Raw genomic sequence first — 20,931 nt, forward strand, 5'->3', positions numbered from 1 at the left:
ATATATAAACAAACCTCACATTTATTTGAGATTTTCATCCACCCCCGAGTTCTGGGGCTCAAACCTGACTTGGTTCGAAGCCTAAGTTTCTTTTGAAAAAACGTGTTGGCCGCAATTTCTGCATTTTTCTATGACTGGAAAGAACCATAGAAAGAAAGCCCAGAAGTGGAGCAGATCGTCTTTCTTTTTTGGGCCATTATCTTAAAGGCTGACTCCATGCTTGTTACTATTTTTGTGTAGTTAGAAGTTATAATTCGATGGTTTTGTGTCAAATATATTTGACTTACAGTTCTGTTAGCAGAAACCAGAGGGTCATTGATCAAGTGTCTGAACTCTTAGTCAGACTGACAAAAAAAATCTTGATCTGAAAGACTGCTCCTGACAAGATGCTATAGCTGTGCATCTTTTAAAACCTCAGAAGACCTTTTTATTGGAAAGAACCTCAAAAGTTCAAATGTTCAAACATAATGTCAGCAGACATTGGGTATGCTTTAAGTGAACTGACCGATAAGCGGCTTAAACGAATAACAGCATTTAAGGGTCACCGCTGCCATCTTAGTGCTGAAACTAATATTCTCTGGATTAGGAGTCTTGCCGCACCCTGATACTTGCTAAGATCTTTCCCATTAAGAGAGATTTTTCCAAAAGTGAGCCTGTTGTCATCCTGCAGGGCAGAATTTAGGCTAAATCTATGCTTGCTTATATATGGGGCATGTGTGAGTCTGCCTAGGCCACTCTAACAAAATACTATGCACAAAGCGCTGTAAAGAGAATATGTTTCTTCACAGTGGGAGGCTGGGAACCCAAGGCTGAGGTTAGGCTAGCTTCTCTGAAGAGTTTTGTTCCTGTGGCCTTTTCCACATCTCTTTTCATCATCATCCCTGTGTATCTCTGTGTCCAAAGTTCCCTCTCAGAAGGAAAGGGAAGACCACATGGGATCAGAGCTCGTTCTATTCCAGTATGGCTTTGTTTTTACAAACTGTGTGTCCGGTGGTCCCATTACCAAGTAAAATCAGGCGATGAAGGGCTGGGAATTAAAAATTTAAGAGCCTAAGAGCTGCAGGGACCTAGCACAGTGCCAGTGGTAGCCTGTCTGCGCCTGGTGTTCCACCTTTGTTAGTGCAGCAGTGGCCTCAGGAGATAAAGTCACATCTTGGGTGGTCTCGGACTTGGAAACAGCACAATGTAATCCTCAGGCACCACCATTCCCCATGAGAAATGCTCCATTTAACTCATTTGGGTCAAAAGAAAGATGTTCGCTTTTTAGAGCTCACCTCCTCTCCAGGAACAGTGGCATACCCGCTACACAGTGAGTCCATGGTCAGCCTGTGCTGCATGGAAGAATCTGTCGCAAAAATTCAAAGAAAAGCAAAGAACATTGCTTCCTTAAGAGTCCATTTAAATCTTCAGTTATCATGAAGTGAACAACAACACCCTTTCCCTCTCGGGTTCCAGAGTTTCCCAGTGGGTCTGGAGTGACAGGGCTAAGTCCCATGGTTCTGATTCTTGCTAACTTCCGACTGACAAAGTCATACGGTTTAAAGGTGAACAACCGTGGACTTAGGGGTCTGGCTTCTAGCAGAATCCCGTGTTGCATTTGAAAGGACAGGGTGGGCAAACTCTGCAGAATTTCCTGTGCCTTGTAAGCTCCGAAGACTCGCATGGGGGCTGTTCTCAGGTAAGGCCAGGCGGTGGTAGTGCACTTCTTTAATCCCAGCACTCGGGAGGCAGAGGCAGGCGGATCTCTGTGAGTTCGGGGGCAGCCTGGCCTACAAGAGCTAGTTCCAGGACAGGAACCAAAAGCTATGGAGAAACCCTGTCTCGAAAATTCAAAAAGAAAATAAAAAGCCCCAGGTATCAGTTGGGTTTGCCCAGCTTTCAGAATCCTCTCATTTCCATGGCCTGAGCCATGGCTTGGGTACGTGGCCAGCTGGGTCTGATCCCTGCTTAGATCCCTCTGATAGCTTTTGTCTAGCCAGTCTCTGAGTTGGTGTAGATGTTGATTAGATGATTTTTGCTTAGGCCACGATAGCAATCATGCTAGTGGCCAGCCCTGCTCTTTGCAACAGACTTGTAGTTACCAGGACCCACAAGTGAGCTCAGATGTTCTCCAGGCTCAATGCATTTTTGTGGCTCAGTCAGTCAGAAACGCCCCAAGGGCACTGCCGGATGGTTACCTGCCTTCAGATCTTTCTGCCTGGCCTCCCAGCAGCCTGCTACCCTAGAAGAAGCAGGCATTGATGAATAAGACTGGATAAGAGATAAGGGGTCCCTGGAGCAGTGCTTTTGCTCTTGCGTTTTTTTCTCATGGTTCCCACCAGCCATGGAGAAGTTGTTCATTTTCTATAAGAAAACCTTACCGACAGCATCTTAGCCAATTGCGTTCATATTTGGATGCCTTGTATAGTGTGAAGCTCTGAATTCTCTTCATTCATTTGGCGGAATAATCTGGTGCCCCCAGGATAGATAAGAAGACTATTAAAAAGGGCCTGTGGGGTTCGGGTGTGGCCTGTGCTGTCTTGGCTGCCATGATACACCCGTTCTAGACCCTGGGGAAGGAAACTGTTGGGTCATTGTGAGGTTACTACAGGTCACACGGGTATGTCTCAGTGACCTGGGAAAAGCAACGCAGAAGTACAATTACAGAGAAGCAAACATGTTTTGTGGTATTAGAGCCCAGAGCTGGCGTGTACTAAGCTTGTTTGCTTTTCTTCTATTCATAATCAAGGGATCACGGGGCCCTTTCCATTCTGATTGATCTTAATTTGAGTCTAATCCTTTGATTTGGCTTTCTTTTCCTCCCATCCCCTTTCTCAAAGCACAAGTAAGTACACAAACTACTGGCTGGGGGAAAAACCAGACCAGCCAACCAAACAAAAGGCTTTGAAGGGCAGTGAGGAAAACCTTCACTGCTTTTCAGATACTAGGCGTTTGGATTCATTCCTTCCTTCCCCATTTGATTGTTTGCCAGGGGAGAAAAAGAAGTGAAAACTAACAGAGACTTCTCTCTATGATATTCTTGTTGAAGTTGCCCAGCACTTGGGAGAGAAAACGCTCAGATCATCAAGAGGCTAGGTCTCTTTTATGTAGGATGGCGGCTTCTGTCGAACAGAACAAAGGTTCCTGGAATTGGGATTTCCTTGCTGCAGTTGGGGTTTTCTTGCTGCAATTGTGAACTTTGGCATAGACAGGACCATTTTTGTTGTTGCATTGAGAAGAGGTCTCACTCTAGCCCCGACTGCCCTCAAATTCATGATTCTCCAGGCTCAACTAACTCTTCTAACGCTAGGATCATAAGGGCATGCTAGATCCCCCCCCCCCCAGAAGCCCTGGAATTTTTGTGTGGGTCTGGCTGCTGCGGTCCTATGCTGGGCACTGAGGCCTGTCCCAGGGCGTGTAGTCATACTGTCTGATATGAATCCCTCACTAGCATGTGTTGTCCTTTAGACTAAAGTCTAGAACACTGGGGACAGGTGTACCTGTGTGTACTGATGCTCACCTGTCTCCTTAGGGGCACGAGGAAAGGGATAGAAGTCTCTGAGCATAATCATTGAGTTAGGAAGTTGTGGCTGAGTGTGACTCACAGGAGTTGCCGCAAAGGGCCTGAGGTAGAAGCTGGTGGTGGCTAGCGTGGTTTTTGGATGAAAGCAGTTCTGTCTGCTCTGGCAGCTGTTGCTTGCTCTTTTAACACCCTGCCCAGATGCACATGGCACCCACATGTCTTCTCTCTCCAAGCTGATCGTGAACTTTAGCCCTGGATAGCCTCACAACACTTTTTCCCATTTCACAGATTCAGGAAGCTGAGGCCAGGGAAGGGACACGCCCATCGTTGGCACAGACCAGGGGAAGTTGCAGGGCCTACATTGAGAGACCTGGATCTGTCTGAAACGGAACTCAGGCAGACCCTTCCTGGCTCTTCTGGTGAACGGCATTAAACGCAATCTTCCGGAATTTATCTGATTGCCACTCAATGGTGAAGTAGGGCAGAATGACCCCAGGCAGCTAGAGCTTACATCCACCAGGGCTGGAGCTGGTGTTCTCCACATGAGGAGCTGTCAGGAGCTACTAGTAGCATTACCATAGCACAGCCTTGCATGTGTCTCTACCAGAGCCTCGAACTCTGTATGCACAGCACGCATTGCCTTGTGCTATCCGAGGTGGAGCTGAGGAACCATCTTATGAGCTGTTTTCTGAGGAGTCAGTCTTGTTCCCAAGGGCATCTTGATCTCCTAGCATGATTTTCATATACATGTGTATATATGTCTATGCACATACACATATATAATATACATATTTTACACATATGTCAAGTATGCATGTATATTATATATATTTTAAGGTTTACTTTTGCTATTTTAATTCCATGTATGTATGTGTATCTGTGTGTGCATATGTGCATGTGAGAAACCAAAAGAGGGCATCAAATTCCTGTAATTGGAGTCACAGGAGATTGTGAGCCACCAGACATGGGTGCTAGGCACCAGACTCAGGCCGACTATAAAAGCAGTAAGTGCTTTTAGCCACTGAGCCATCTTTCTAACCCTTTGCTGTATGTTGTATCAAATACTACCTACAAGTTAGGTTTGCTTTCAGTAACCTTACTCAGTAGAGACATAAATGAACCAGAAAGGAACTTGGATTAATTTTCTGTTCTGATTTGCAGTGTCTGCTCACCCACTTCTTTCTAGTAGAAATGCCCAGGTCACATGATGCTGGTTGACCCCTCCAGTGTTGAATTCTTTCTGCTGTGTGTGGTTTGTATTTGTGATTTTTATTCTATCTATAGTAGTATAATACGGTTTCTTTAGTTTTCCATTTGGAAGGGTTTTGTACAAGGTTGGATTTTGCTCTAGATCTACTTTAATTTACATGAAAGGTCTACTTTAATTCACATGAAAGGTCTACCAATTTCCATTCCAGCCTGACAATTACACACACACACACACACACACACACACTCACTCACACACACTTTTTCACTTAGTTGTGTGCTCTTTAGTTTTGTTATTCAGATGCCGATTTATTTAGTATATCATATGCCATCATCTTTCCTTTCTATGGACCTCCCATCTGCTCATTGAAGTTGGCTATGGCAGGAAAGGTGTGACCTCCTACAGCTAGTATCTCACACACCCCCAACTCTGGCCACAGTAATGGAGGATTAAAAGTGTTTCCCTCAAAATGGTATCATCTATCAATTTGCTAATGACCCATACTCAGTTTCTATTTTTTGTATTTTGCCACTAGAACAGTACTGAAATACTTTTGAGAATATTCTAGAACTTGTTCTCATGTTTCATAATGAGTGTGAGCCGTTGGTCAGAGTAAAAACGGTTATGATCTGGAGACAGATGGCTTCCTCTCTAGAACATTCTCACCAGTGGGCCTCTCCACCCAGGGTGCACATTACTGCATTTTTCTGTCCTTTTTGAGACATGAGGGAAGAGTTTCTCATTTTCTTCTTTAGTTCCAGAAGCTATAGCTCAATGTTGGACAGAGTCTGAGGCTAAGTCAATGCTTAATGAATGAATGTCAGAAGATAGACGATTATTTTTTAATAGAATGTAGGAAGGAGAAAGACTTCCTTTTATCAACTTCCTTTTTTTTCTCAGTGTTCAATTACTATCAAGGTTTACAAGTTTTTCCTTGAGGAAGTGGTTTGGTCTTGAGTGGGAACTCTGAGCTCTTGGGATGGCCCAGCTCCTTGCTGGGCCGTGACATTACTGTAATTGAAGGTGGCACCTGGGGTTGGCTTTCTCATAACTGCTTGCACTGTGTGAGTGCTGGATTGTCTTTTCTGAAGCAACAGCTACAAAGGCTGTTGAACACTTCTGGAAAAGTCCCTACTTCTGAGGGGTTGGCACTGGGAGACCCCAAACTGCCCTAGTCACAGTAGAACTTCATGTGTGCTGCAAAAGTCTTTGTTTTCAAAGCCCAGGGTAACTAATTATGTGCTTTGCTTCAGCTTCCTTGATATTCTAAACTTAGGATCTTTCCCCTCCCTTCAGCCATTCCCTTATCCTTGGGATAAGCTTCTCCCTTAAAGGGGCCTTTTTCTCTCTTAATTCACTGGCAATTTTAGCTTTTTTTTTTTTTTAACTGAAGCATTTCAACCTTCACGTTTTCCACTGTAACTCAAGCCCTGCACTGCGTTAGTCACTTGGAGGATTTAAAACTGCTGCAGGCTCTGTCTTGAGTGTGGTCTGTGCGAGTGAGGTGGAGGTTGGTCTGTTTTTGCTGCAGTCCTAAGCTTGTCTCCTGTTCCATCATGAGTCAGTTCAAGGGCACCAGGTAAAATAATGATTCCATGGCTTCCAAGGTGTTAGCCAGCAGCACGAAGCCCATCCCTCTGGGCACTTTGAAACTTATGCTCCACTTGGATGTGCCCGAGGATCCTGAGAGGAAGCCAAAGATGGGTTTAGTTTTCTTCATCTCAAAATGCCCCAGAAAACCTGACTCAGGTTTTGATCATTTCTTTGTGCAGGTGTAATGTCATGTCCAAAACTCCTGGGGACCCAGAAATGCTTCAGATGCCTGATATTTCCCAGGATTTGGAAGATTTTCATATATCTATAATGAGATCCTTGGGGAAAGAACTTAACATGTCATCTAAACATAACATTTATATGTCTTTCATTGACATCTTTGTACACACAGACTGAGGGGAACTTTACATCATCATACAATAATTTTGTCCACAAGTTTCATGGTGTGCACTTTTCACTGATGACATCATGTCATTGTTTTGAATCTTCTGGATTTAGGGGGCATTTTGAATGTTTTCAAGATTTGAATTAGAGATGTTCCACTTGCCCTTTCATTTCATTCTCTAGGAAGCTGGGGCTCCATCTACATTGTTCATTGTTTCCCAGTGCCTATGATGGTGCCTGGCATGATCCATGTGCTCTCATGACCAAGCATGTCTATTACATATTTTTTGTAGATTTTCTAAAGAACACAGATGGCGGGGATGGGGGGTACTGAGAGAGTGGAGGGAGGGGCTGGAAGGAAAGGAGGGAGGGGAGACTACAGCCGGGATGTCAAATAAACAAACAAACAAAAATAAAATAAATCGCAAACAAAACAAAATTTATTTCTTCAGTTTTCTAGACATAATAGATTTTATTAAAGAAATAAAAAAGGAAAATGATGGCATTGTAATAGGGCTTAATCTTTTTCATAGTTTGTGGAATTTGTGTCTTAAGACACCAATATGATACCCTTTGTTTACTTCTATGTGTTTTTTATTTTTTTATTTTTTTTCCCCATGTAATTCCATCTCCTACATGGTGCAGGCCTTTGTCTTACCTGTCTCCAGCCCAGCTCTCAGGAAAATAAATCAAATGGCCCATTTGTTGAATAACAAGCTCTCCCATTGATCTGTCAGCTTTTCTTCTCCTTCTTTCTTACTTTTCTTTTTAATGTGTTAGATCTGTAGGGTTCTCTTCCTGGGCTATGTATTCCCCTCACTGGGCAGTTCTCCTGTGGTTAAATGAACAGTGCATTGTTTTAATTACTATTACTTTATGCAAGGCTTTGGCATGTTAGAAGATGAGTTCTTCTGACCTCTTGATATAAATGATCTTGGATACTTTTGGCCTTTTGTCTACTAAATATATCTGAAAACAGCTCACGAAGTATGCCAGTAGGCAAACCTAAATCAACATTCATATTGGGGTCAGTTCAACTTGCTGACTGTTCTATTGTGTGGAGCTACAGATTTCCATCAAACCCAGAGGTCAGGGAAGAAATGGTATCTTCATGACAATGACACCTTTGTGGATTAGCAATTTAAAATGTTCCTTATTTAAATACTCTGGCACCTTTAATACAATTAAGTATCATATAATATTGCACATATTTTTCTCCTTAGCTGTATTATACTTTTGGTGAATGATCAAATATTATTTAAAATGTGTTTTCTTATTGAATTTTGCTGGCGGTATGCATAATTATTGCAAGACAGGTTACTGAAATCATCCACCAAGGTAAATTTGGAACTTCCATCCCTATTTTTGTCAGGCGTTCTGTAGTATGAGGTATGAGGTATGCACATGTAATTTCAGTCCTGATCATATGCTGCTGAAGTTCTTCACACTGAAGTTCTTTTTTGCAGTGTTCCTCTCAGTGTCTTGTCTTGCTTGCGTGGTGCTCAGTAATTTGTTTACTCTTTACCTGCTATGTGCTTTTCATCTTTTCTCTTTTGACCACCTTGCCTCTTTATAGTTTAACTTCACACATCCTAAATAGTACCTGCCAATATCTTTTCAAAGTAAAGGCCGAAGTCCTTGTCTTTCCAATAGTCTAATCCAAGCACTGTTTGGAATCCGACCACATCATCTGAAAGCTGCGTTAGTGTGTTGGGCAAGGGGAAACCTGGTTTCTGTTTATTTTACAATTTTCTTTTTGTGTGTTCTTGCCATGTAATTTCTCTATGACACTATTCTAAATTGACCAAGCTTCTCAGAGCAGTCTGCAGAGACTTGACTGTGTGCTGACTTCTTGCTATCAGTGAGCAAAGTTGTTGGTGATTCTAGTTATACTGTTAGTAAGTGTCTTCTTTGAATTGTTCTTGAGGTCTTCTGGGTGTTTGATCTGTGTGGGTGTGCACGCGTGCATGTGGTACATGAGTGTCTGTATGGGGGGCTGTTGGTGAATGTGGGTGTGTGAGTGTGTGGGTGTGGTGTATGTATGTTTCTTAAGGTTTCCAGTGCCCTGATAAAACACCATGACCAAAAACAACTTGAGGGGGAACAAATTTAATTCAGTTTACACTTCCAGGTAACTTCACTGCGGGAAGTCAGGGAAGGAACTCAAGACAGGAACTTGGAGGCAGGAACTGAAGCAGGGACCATGGAGGGATACTGCTTACTGATTTGTTCCTCATGGTTTTCCCAGCCTTTTTTCTTATATAACCAAAAACCATATGACCAGTGTGACACTGCCCATAGTAGGAAGAACTCCTTCATATCAAACATCAATCAAGAAAATGTTTGATAGACTTGCCTATTATAGGCCAGTGTTATAGAAGCTTTTCTCAATTGAGAGCTCCTCTTCCCAAGTGGCTGTAGCTTATGTCAAGTTGATAAAAAATCCTAACCAGGACAATATGTATAGGTGTATATGTGTATGTGTTGTGTATGTATGCACATATGTGTTTGTGATATGTGTGTCTATCTATGTGTTAGTGTGTGTACATGCATGTGTGTGGTGTGTACTGAAGTATTCCCACACAGTCTCAGGGGTTGTCTATTTTCTATATAATATTGCATTTATATTATCTGTAGATTTATATCCTTCATCTGCTTGGAAAAATCTTTAGGCATATTTTAAAAATTATCACTTTTTTTTTCCTGTTGAGGGAACTTTGCATCTCTTTGGAGCTGGTGCCTCACCAGCAATGCACAGCTGTTCCCAGCCAGCCACACTGAAAACAGAAAGGATATTACTGGATTTAGGTTCTGAGCCATTTTCATGTTGTCTGGATTTCACTGTTAAGCTTTTACCCACTGATTGTTCATGGTCTCTATATTATTTATGTTCTATAACAACTGAGAACACACACAGACACACACGGACACACATACACACATGTGTGTTTGTTTTTGTTCCAGGACAATATTAGCTAGGTATTGTACCCATTTTTATATAATGTATATGATTTTAAAAATCAAACTTACTGAGCATTGTAGATACTGGATCAGTGAGATTGTCCAGAGAGCAAAGACACTTGTTTTCACTTGCAATAGTCTGAGTTTGAGCCCCAGAACCCACATGGTAGAAGGAGAAAGCAGACTCCTGCTAGCTATCCTCTGAGCTCCACATGCACACCCTGACTCCATAAAACCTCCACAAAGAAAGAAAAAAAGAAAGAATGGAGGAGGAAGGGAGAGAAGGAGGGAGAGAAGGAAGAAAGGAAGGAAGGACGGAAGGAATGAAGCAAGCAAGCAAGCAAGCAAGCAAGGAAATCTTTCCAAAAGAACGTTGTGTGTATTGATACACTGGCATGTACATGGAATGTTTTGAGGATATGTTCAAGGTTGGCTTATGCCCAGCCTTTCAAGCTGCTCTTTCATCATCTAAAACTTGAAGTTTTATCTTTGATCAATAGCCTGAAGTTCACTATTCACAGTTTAAGAATAAGTAATTTTCTGAAATACAGTGTAAACTTATGCTTTTAATCTTTAGGTGAAGTCTTCTACAGCTTTGAGTATTTTTGGGTTTTATGTTTTGAATTCTTTCTCTCAGGGATGCTAATTTGTTATATTGCTTAGTCTTTGCTTTTTAGTGTTTTAATATTTTTGCCTTTAAAATAATTTAAAAGATCACTGTTATTACTTCCAGCTCTCAGTGTTCAAGAATTGGTGTGTAACTAGTGTCTGTTTTGTGTGTGTGGTTTCTAAGTCACTTGAGTATGATTTCTTCAGTTCCTTCTCTTTAGCTCAGTGAGCTTTCACTTTGATCATCTGTCACCTTTTTGAGCTCTTATTTTTATGAAGTCATTCTTCCTTATGAAGGGCTTACACATTCTTCTATTTATTTATTTTTTTCTTACCATGTATCCTGGCTCTCGTTAGCCTGTGTTCGGCTTGCCTGTCTGTCTGCATTGTATCTAGACATTTTGATGTGCTTTGAGGACTGTGACTCGCATTTTGACAGCCTAACTAAGGTTTTCTGTTCCTGGCTCTTTTCAGTGATTTTCTTTTCTAAATGATTTTTTTTTTGCTTTGGTTTTCTTTTCCATTGGCCCCCGATCACATCCTGTATCTCCTGTTTTGCTTTTGAAACAGGAGGTGAAGTGGAGTTTAAAAAGGAGATAAATCATCTGATACGAAAGACAATCTTTATTTTCTTCCTGGGTCTTTGTGTTCTCCTTTGAATTTTTGTTAAATATTTTATACTATTTCCACTCCCGTTGGGGAAATTTCTGTCCAGCTTTGGATTCAGTTCACCAGTACGCTCCTTTTGTTGTGTGTGCACTGCTGGGGATCAAACCTGGAGCCTAGTGCCAAGAGCTCCCCCTACCGAATCCCCCCCCCTCCACACAGCCCATCCTTTTATCTTCAATGGGCAGCCTTGGAGGCTTCTGTGGCAGTACATCCCGGATGCTCATTGCTTGTTTCATTAGATTAGTCCCTAGAGCATGTTCCCCAAGTGCTCTGCCAGAAGAAGGGGATAAGGAGAGAGACTCCTTTGGTGTGTTTCTCTTTGTCAGTGTGGATGCTGGGAAAACATGGAAGACCCATCACGATGGCTTTAGAGAGTATGGGCTGGGTTGGTACTGATCATGTTGTAAGTTTTTGTTTATTTATGTGTTTTTCTTTGGAAGATCAGACAAAGACAAGTCCCCTACCCACTTCCTCTAACTTTTCCTTTCCACCCCCATTCCCCACTCCTTATTTTGCCTGGAGGAAGGAAGTCTCACTGTATTTCCTAGTTAGATCTTCTAACTAGAGGATCTGCCATGGGCTCCCATATTCTTTCCTATTTTGGCTCCGTGAGGCCATAAGGAAAGACTCTGTTGGTGCTTGGGGTGGGATGTGACAGGAATACGGAATAAGAATAAGACAGGGATCCCCTCACCCATGAAGGTCACACACAGGCAAGGGTTGTGAGAGTCAGGTGTTAAGTGGGCTCTACACTCTCTCCTGGTGGGAACTGCTTCCTGGGGGCTCTGTTAGAAGAGCAGAGGGCCTTGTGGTTGATTGGAAAGGTGACCCATGCTTTTTCAAGCATTAACAGGTTTAACGGATGACTGATTGTTTTTCTTGAGAGCAGAGCCTGTGGCAGGGCCCATTCCTGGTGCTTCCGGACACTGATGGTTTCTTTCACTTAGGCCTGATGGCGGTGTGTAGAAGGGAGAGCCTGAAGCCTGGGAGGGAGAGAGCAGTCCTGCAGATGACAGGAGGCGTGCCCATGAGCAGGAGTTTGATTAAAAGTGCCAAGTGAGACTCTGGGCTAAAGACACCTGAGAAGAAGAGGGGACTTTGGCCCCCCGCAGAGAAACAGGAGGAGTTGATTCACAGGTGCACAGTGGATGGTGACTCAGCGGAATGCAGTGTCTCCCCAGGTTCTTTTCTCCTCTGGTAATTTTAGATTCAGAACCATAGAAGTTCCTTCCTCCTTGTCCTCTTTCAAAGGGAAGTTTACCAACTTGTAAACTAAAAAAAAAAAAAAAAACAAAAAACAAAAAAAAAAACCTGACATAGTATTCCTTTAGGTTTAATTGGGTTTCCTTTGAATTTCAAGATCCCTGAAGGAACTTCTCCGTGGGATACAGAGTTATAGTAGTTGCAGTAATTTTCATGTGCAGCTAGAAACTTGTCATTGCTTTAAGACTGCAATGATAATATTTGTAGTTGTGTCTGACAGACTTTATTTGGCAAAACTCCTTAAATTGCATTCTCTTTTCATCTAGGACAGAGAATAAAGATACTAATTTTTTAAAACTGTTAAGCTGTCTCCGCGAAAGATTTAAATAATAAAAAGGCAAGTAAGATGGGTATGCCTGTTACCTCAGCACCTGGGTAGAGGCAGGTAGAGCCAACAGTTCAAGCCTGGCCTCAAATACATAGTGAGCAAGGCTGAGCTATATTAGATCGTAACTTAAAACTACAAACAAACATCAAAACAAAACAAAAACCCCAGCAGCCTACAAAATGGGGAAAAAAAAACTTTACTAAACCCACATCTGACAGAGGGCTGATTTCCAAACTATATAAAGAACTCTAGAAACTAGATATCAACAAACCATGCGACGGCATGGGTGGGGGAGAGATGCTCTCCCTGCCTGCCCATGGGCATCTGAGGCAGCTGGAAGAACTGGCCCTGAGGTCATAAGAGCCGGAGAGCTGTCCCTGCTGCTCATCAGCTATGGCACTCAGTAACGTGGCTGCTATACCTTGGCTGGATAGCCCAATAGAGCTGGCTGGCCCTGAGGGTGTAGGTATAGGAGAAGTGACCCTGAGGACGCGGAAGCAGAGAATTGATCCTGCCCCTTGCTCATCAGGAGCAAGGGGTTAACTAGCCAGGGCAATGCTGAAGAGCTCACCCTAGTGGTGGTTAAGACAGGGGAGAGCTGGCAGGCTGACCAATCCTGCAATTACAGGCCCAGAACCAGGGTTATGTGTTGACTCACCCCAACATCCACCTCATCTGTGGTCTGCTAGAGCATGGGGTGGGGGATAGGAGTAGGGGTAAGGTCAGTCCTGAGGACCCAGGGCAGCATCAGGATGTCCAGAAAGACTCCCGGTGAGGGCCCAGTGTCAATGGTGTAGCAGAGACCAGGGGCCTAGCACGAGACCAATGATTCTGTGTGATGAACGCCTGCGTGTAAAAATGTGTGGGTAATGGGGTTTTACTGCGTGGCTCACTGTGCATTGTGTCACACTGCAGCTTCCAGGATGAGATTTTTCCCTCTCTTCTCCCCCCCTTTTTTCTCTTAAATTTTACTTTACTTTTTATTCTGGGGGTTGGGAGGATGGGTAGGATCAGGAGGTATGATGTGAAAGACACAAAGAATAAATTTAAAAAGTTAAAAATAATAAATCCTACCAATCCGAAAGAAAGAAAAGAGAAAGTAAGCATGAAAATGTGGTACAGTGATACATACACAATGGAGTATTACTTAACTCTTAAAAACAGAGATCATGAAGTTTGAAGGCAAATAAATGAAACTAGAAAAAAATTAATCCTTAGTGAGGAAGAAAGAAGAAAGACCAGCATGGCATGTACTCACTCATCAATGGATATTAGCTGTAAAATAAAATCCACAAACCCGGAGAGACTAGGTAACAAGGAAGGTTCGAGTGGGGGATGCTGGGATCGTCCTGGGAAGGGGAAATAGACTTCATGAGTGGACTGTGGGCAGGAGGGGATGAGAACATGAGAGATCAGGTGGGGAGGATGGAAGGGGGAAAAAGCACTAAAAGAAACTACTAGAAAGGGGAGCAGGGCACGCTTTGGGGTCAGGCGAAAACCTGGTGCAAGGGAAACTCCCAAAAATCTACAGAAATGACCCCAGCGAAGGCTCCTCGCAATAGTGGATACATAGCCTGAACTGGCCATCTCCTGTGACCAGACAAGTCTTCAAGTGGAGGGAGTGGGAAATCAACCCAGCCATATAACCTCTGACCTACAGTTTGTCCGGCCGATGGGATGTGCTGGGGCAAAGGGGTTGCAGAGATTGAGGGAGTGGCTAAGTAATGACTGGTCTAGCCTAAAACCCATGCTGGGAGAGTAAGCCCTCCTCTTACACTGCTTGGAGTGCTAGGACCTACAGGCTGGAAGACTTAGGATAGAACCAAACACAACTGGAGGAGAAAATGTCAACGTAATAATGTCTGACGATATTCTGCTGTACTCGTAGACTGGTGCCTAGCCCAGTTGTCCTTAGAGAAGCTTCATCCTAGACTGATGGAAACAGATGCAGATGCCAAACATTAGGCAGAACTCTGGGAATCCTTCGGAAGAGGGGAAGAAAGGATTGTAGTAGCCAGAGGGGTCAAGAACACCACAAGAAAACCCACAGACTCAACTAACCTGGGCTCATAGGGGCTCACAGAGACTGAACTGACAACCAGGGAGCCTGCATGGGACTGAGCCAGGCCCTCTGCATATATGTGACAGTTGTGTTGTGTAGCTTGGTTCTCATATGGGGACTCCTAACAGTGGGAACAGGAGCTGTCTTTGACTCTTTTGCTGACTTTTGGGACCCTATATACACCTCATACTGGGTGGGTTTGCTCAGCCTTAATACCTGGGGAGGTGCTTAGTCTTACTGCAACTTGATATGCCATGTTTTGTTGATATCCATGGGAGACCTGCCTTTCCTAAACAGAAACTGAGGACGAGTGGAGGGTGGAAACAGAGGGGGTTGGGAAGGGACTGAGAGGAGAGGAGGGATTGAAAATGTGGCTGGGAAGTAAAATAAATAATTTAATTAATTAAAAGAGAAACAAAAATGACAAATGAAATAGAGAGAAAATGTCAGCATCACACAAAGGCCAAGGGAGGGTTGGATTCTTTAATTGAAAACCAGAAAATTGATGATTTACAAGGCAGTTAAAAAAGAATGCTTTAATAGAGAAATGGGCACCTGGAAGGACAGAGAATTAGCAGGTAAGAAATTGTTATGCGCTTAAAAACATGGTTTCATCCTGGTAATGAAAGGACCTATCTTTGCATATCAATTTGATAAAATTGTGACAAAAGTTAAAAGCTTGGCCTAGAGCTGTAGTTCATGGGTGAAGAAATGTTTATCTAGTGAGCCAGAGACCCCGGGTGTGATCCCAAACACTACCAGGAAACAGCAGAAGTTACACTCTAGGGGTGTGATGGGAAAGAGTGATGGTTGTGTTTCATGAGAGAATTACAGTTGTATCTACCTAGATTCAAATCTAGAATCAAATCCACGTTCACCTTGGCTCAGGGATTGTGTTTAGGGATATTCTCTCATAAGTCAGCCAGACAGGTAAAGAAAGCTCCTGTCAGTCACTTTTCTGTGAGTAGGTGTAAGTCCCTGAGGGCACATGAGTGGTCAGGCTCCTCCCCTGAGGACCTCCAACTGTCAGGTTCCACCCACAGAACTCCCTAACTGCCCTAAGACTGAGATCCAACCCCTGCCCTACAGAGAAAAACCCCAGCTCTGGACTTGAAATTGCACCAGTCCCCACCCTGGAAATCTCCACCCTGGAAAACTCCCCTTTGCCCAATGCTATATAAACCCTGCCTTCTGCTCCGCTCTTTGCTGCTTTTCCTGGACGCAGAGTCAGCCACCTCCCTGGGTTTTTTCCTCCCAATAAATGTCTTGTGTGAACTTTGTTGTGTGGTGTGACTTTATGGTATTTCTTGACTTCTGACTGCCAGGATACCTCTCCATTCATCCACAGTAGGCGAATGGATAAATAACCCGACATTAGAGGATGAACTAGTCTTTGAAAAAGGCAGATCTCTAAATGCTGATGAGAAAAATTGTCTTTGGCTGGGTGGTAGTGACACATGTCTTTAATCCCAGCACTTGGGAGGCAGATCTCTGTGAGTTCGAGGCCAGCCTAGTCTACAGAGCTAGCTCCAGAACAGCCAGGGCTACACAGAGAAACCCGTCTCAAAAAACAAACAAAAACCAAAAAATAAGCTAGCCACCATGTCATTAAAATAATAAAAATATGATTTATCTTCATTGCATATTTAATGAGGCACATTTCTACATTGCATATTTATATCCATCTATAAGTACAGAATCCTACCCAAACTTCTCTACCCCAGCATGCGGTAAATTGTTCTATCGATACAGGTAATGACCAGAATGATGCAATGAGTTGGAGCCTCTTACATGTTCTTTGGGTTGTCATTTTTAACTCCAGGTATCAGCCAGGGCTAGTATCTATTGGTGCATACTATTAATAACTAGTACATACTAATGGCTTCATGGTGACTTTCTCATATGCGTGTCTCTCTTGCTTTGATCATGTTAACGTCCAGTAAGCTCCTGCCAGTGCACTGGATCTTGCTCTCTCAGTTAGCAGTAAGCACCTCAGCTCCAGGCTAGCCTCTGCTGCCCTTTTCTCTTTCTGAGGGAAGCTATTGAGTTACCTAAGGCTGTCAGGAGTTTTTTGTCCTCTGGTTCCTGGCTCAAGAAATGCTTCCCTGGAATGACTTCAAAGGGTGATTCTATTTCTGTAATTACACCGGGACGGGGACTCACATGCTCTCCCAGCTGTGCTGTCCTTGCTGGTCTCAGCGAGTGCACTCACCTGGGCACGCTGACATTTGCTCCTTCGGGTCACCACAAGCCAAGAGTGGGAAGGAGATGGTAATGGCAGGCTGAAGAATAACGGAGCCAAAGAGACCAATATTCCTTTCAGTTCAAAGCATTACAACTTGGAATCTGAAGCAGCTAGACACTGTCTTCAGTGTCTGACTGAGGGCTTCAGTTGCTGATTTTTAGGTAGTCTTTGGTGTGAATTTCTCCACTCCCTTACCCATGTTGTGTATTCAAAGGTGAGAAGGACTGAAATCAATAAAGATTATTCATAATAACGCTGGCTTAATGATTGTCTCTCTTTCTCATGTCTCTTCCTAATTCCATTGTCAGTTCATTTCTTTCAGTTTTGAGAATTTCGTTTTGTTTTGTTTTTCGAGACAGGGTTTCTCTGTAGCTTTGGAGCCTGTCCTGGAACTAGCTCTTGTAGACCAGGCTGGCCTCGAACTCACAGAGATCCGCCTGCCTCTGCCTCCCGAGTGCTGGTATTAAAGGTGTGTGCCACTACTGACTGCTCAGTTTTGAGAATTTAAAGAATTTAAATTTAAAAGAATTTAACCTTAAGGTTAGGGCCGTGTGTGACTCAGTGGTAACACATTTGCCTCACGTGCATGAGGCCCTGAGTTCAAGTTCTGATACTGAGAAGATATCAGGGTCTCCATATTCCTGCGATCCTCCTGGAAGTTCTTCAGCATGTCAAAAGATCCGACTCACTTAGGTTGAGGAGTTTATTCCAGCTTCCCCAAAGCAATTCAAAGGACAAGATCTTTTTTTTTTTTTTTAAGATTTATTTATTTATTATGTATACAACATTCTGCCTCCATGTATGCCCACACGCCAGAGGAGGGCGCCAGATCTCATTACAGATGGTTGTGAGCCACCATGTGGTTGCTGGGAATTGAACTCAGGACCTCTGGAAGAGCAGTCAGTGCCCTTAACCACTGAGCCATCTCTCCAGCCCAGGACAAGATCTTTTAACGCACAGAGTATTGCTCTTTAGAAGCGGTGCTTCTCCAGCCTGCACATAGCCGCCCATTGAGTGCTGTGCAAAATGAAAGCAGGATTCTCAGATGGCGCTGAGAATGTGGCACTACCCACTGCGGGAATGCCCTAGAGATGGGAAAAATTAAAAGAAGTTGATTTGTTGCAAATGAGGGTGAAGTTATTTATTTCTTTTATTCCTTCATGACATTTCTGAAATAATAAAAAAAAAAGTCTTGGAAATGAAAAGAATCAGAATCCAGGACAGGTGAGAGAGATAAGCAGGTGACATTAGTTGAGTTTGGACCTCAAGGCGAATGAGCTAGGGCTTCTCCCAGGCTCTGCCCTGGCAGATCCTAGAGAGAGTTTGTCGACCAGGTTGTGCCAGGCCCTCAGTTACTCTGTGTTATGTGTTATGGCTTCTTGGGTGGTGCCCGGCCCTGGGAGACTCAATACAGGGCAGAGGCGTGATGATTCTGCACCTTTCCGTAGGCACAGAGAACTTCTGTCCATTGTCACCCACGGCACAGTCTGATCAACAATTGCTTCTAAACAAAGAGAGGTGCCGCACGATACATTTATCAAAGTAAATCAAGGTTGTAAGAATATACATAGAGCACAATAAAGCTGTGTCGGGAAAACCAGGCCTGAGAATTTCCCCGATACACCGGACTGAGGAAAAGGTGTAAGTCCCTCAGCTGGACAGGGATCAATATCAGAGAATTCTCAACTGTCCTAAGGCCTTCAGCATATCTCAGTCCCTCCTGGTCATGTGGTCTGCTTGAGATACTGTCCATCTGACCCCTGGTTCATCTCTCTGTACCCAGTATTGCCTCTCATTTCTACACCTCCAGTGTCCTGTACCTTGCACTCCTGTGGATCAGCTCTGACTCCAAAGCCTGCCTCTGAGGGGGCAGCTGCAGTGATGGTCTCAGCCACAGCCTCCCTCCTCCACCACGCTTGCCTTGTTCCTTATGCTAGTCCCCAGGGGCCTCTCCACATCCCTCTCAGATTCTGCCCCAAGCCTTTTTGAAATTCTTTGAACTCTGTTGGGGCTTATAACTCTTTTGTAGCCCTTTTGTAATAAATATAGAGATATATTTACTATATAATGTGTAATTTGTGATCTGGTATCAATTTTGGTAATTGAGATTGGAATGAAAGAACCCGTGCTTGCCTGGCCCAGCCATCAAGGAGATTTCTTGGCAAATTGTTGCCAAGGAGACCCCTGTACCCTGTGACTCTGTTGTTATTCAATGCGTTCTGACATTGGGTCCTCTGACACAGCATGCTCACAGATAGGGACAACAGTGACTCTCTGTAAAAGTAGCCTGGTCTGACTGCCTATGTCCCTCACGCAGAGGGACAGCTACAGTGCCTGAAAACATGGTCACCATTTTGTCTTCTATGTTTGCCCAGGTCCTCTCGCTCGCTGAATTCTTCTGGCCGTGTATCCTGTTCATGATTCTGACTGTGCTTCGTTTTCAAGAGCCTCCCAGACACAGAGATAACTGTGAGTTTCACTTTGAATGCAATCTTTAGATGCCAAGTGTTCAAAGAAAAAGAGTTACCTCTTTTCTCTATTCTTTATTGACACTGAGCTCTCAGTGGGGTGAGTGACAGGGGCTCTATTATCACAACAGCAATATACTTGAAGAATGTGCCAGGAAGACGCAATTCACGTTTCTTCACTGCTTAAGATTGATATTAATGGATCTTAGCTCAATCCAGAAAATAGATTTATGCTTTCATCTTAGCTGAACCTATGTGGGCTTGGGTCTATAAACCTTTTATTCATTTAGGAAGAGTTAGAGCCGGGTGGTGGTGGCGCACGCCTTTAATCCCAGCACTCGGGAGGCAGAGGCAGGCAGATTTCTGTGAGTTCGAGGCCAGCCTGGTCTACAAGAGCTAGTTCCAGGACAGGAACGAAAAGCTACAGAGAAACCCTGTCTCGAAAATCCAAAAATAAAAGAAAAAAAGAAAAAAGGAAGAGTTAGAAACAGAGGTAAGAGCGGTAGGTGCCTTTCATTTGAACAGGATATGATAGTGGTGAAGACAGCGGCATTGGAGGTGGAGGCTATGATTGATGGGAGGTTTGCTGATAAACTTGCAAAGAACTTCCTCTTCTCCACAAACACAGCCAGGCCTGTCACTTTGTCTGTCTGATTTGAAAGCTCAGTAGCCATACCTCTTGAGACAATGGTGACCTGTTTTGCTTTGACGATGCCACTTGGAATGTGTAGTTTGTCCGACTTTGCAAGCTTCCCGTGGAAAAATGATAATTAAATGTTAGAATTTATCTGAAATAAGTCACCAGTACATATTGCAAAGGGAATGAGTATAACGACGCCTTTGTGCTTCGGAGAATGGTGTTGTGTGTTATAGAAAATGGTGAAGCAGGTTATTATGATTACAGTTATGAAGAGCTGAGAATTTTTTTTAGGGTTTTTAAATTTTAGTATTTTATTTATTTGTTCAACAAATATGCATCTAGAGCCTTTTATTCCCTCAAAGAACTTTCTAGAAGGCTGGCCTATTAGAATACAGTGAGAAAAGTGTCATAAGGGACTCTACATAAGAGTAAGTGTACTGAGGGTTAGACACCTCAGGGGTGGCCTCCATTCTGGATGTGTTCCTGAAAAGAGATACAGAACCAGCTAGAGAAATGCATCTTTAATACTGGTTATATCACTCCTAACTTCTCTATGATCTTCTAAAACACTACGTCCTGTGTTTGCTAAGAATTTCAGTCTTCCCTTAAGCATCAAACACATTCATTTTCTTTTAGTCATCCATTTGTTCACCTTGTTTGTTTGTTCATTCAGTCATCAAAGAGTGAACGCCTTCTGTGTGAGAGCCATTGTGCTCAATTCTGGGCATAGTGGGTCTTCACGTTCATATGAAGGAGATCACCTCCCAGAACCAAAGTAGACATCATGGGGAAAGCTGTTCCCTGGGTTTATAAGCCACAGAACATAGATCAGTGGCTTCCCAGTTGCCTGCCATTGTCATTGTCCCCATGTCCTGTCCACCTCAGCATACAAATGGCAGGTGGGGTGGGGACATGTGTCACCAACTTTATTGATTAAGCTGTTGGCTCATTATACATTATAGGAGTATTTTACCTGAATATCTCTCTCTCTCTCTCTCTCTCTCTCTCTCTCTCTCTCTCTCTCTCTCTCTCTCTC

At 43.5% G+C, this 20,931-nt stretch overlaps 1 protein-coding gene across 2 annotated transcripts in view; it reads left to right on the top strand.

Moving 5' to 3' along the window:
• The window catches only part of Abca13 (ATP binding cassette subfamily A member 13), a 399,663-nt gene that overhangs the window by 5,443 nt on the left and 373,289 nt on the right, over nucleotides 1–20,931 (top strand). For both annotated transcript variants that reach the window (XM_050141226.1, XM_050141225.1), the window contains exon 2: nucleotides 19,163–19,256. In XM_050141226.1, coding sequence (XP_049997183.1) covers nucleotides 19,163–19,256 — 94 coding nt within the window. The remainder of the gene's footprint in view (nucleotides 1–19,162; nucleotides 19,257–20,931) is intronic.

Source organism: Alexandromys fortis, unplaced genomic scaffold (assembly GCF_014885135.2).
Source record: "Alexandromys fortis isolate MF-2015 unplaced genomic scaffold, M_Fortis_MF-2015_v1.1 scaffold_7, whole genome shotgun sequence".
Taxonomy (NCBI): domain Eukaryota; kingdom Metazoa; phylum Chordata; class Mammalia; order Rodentia; family Cricetidae; genus Alexandromys; species Alexandromys fortis.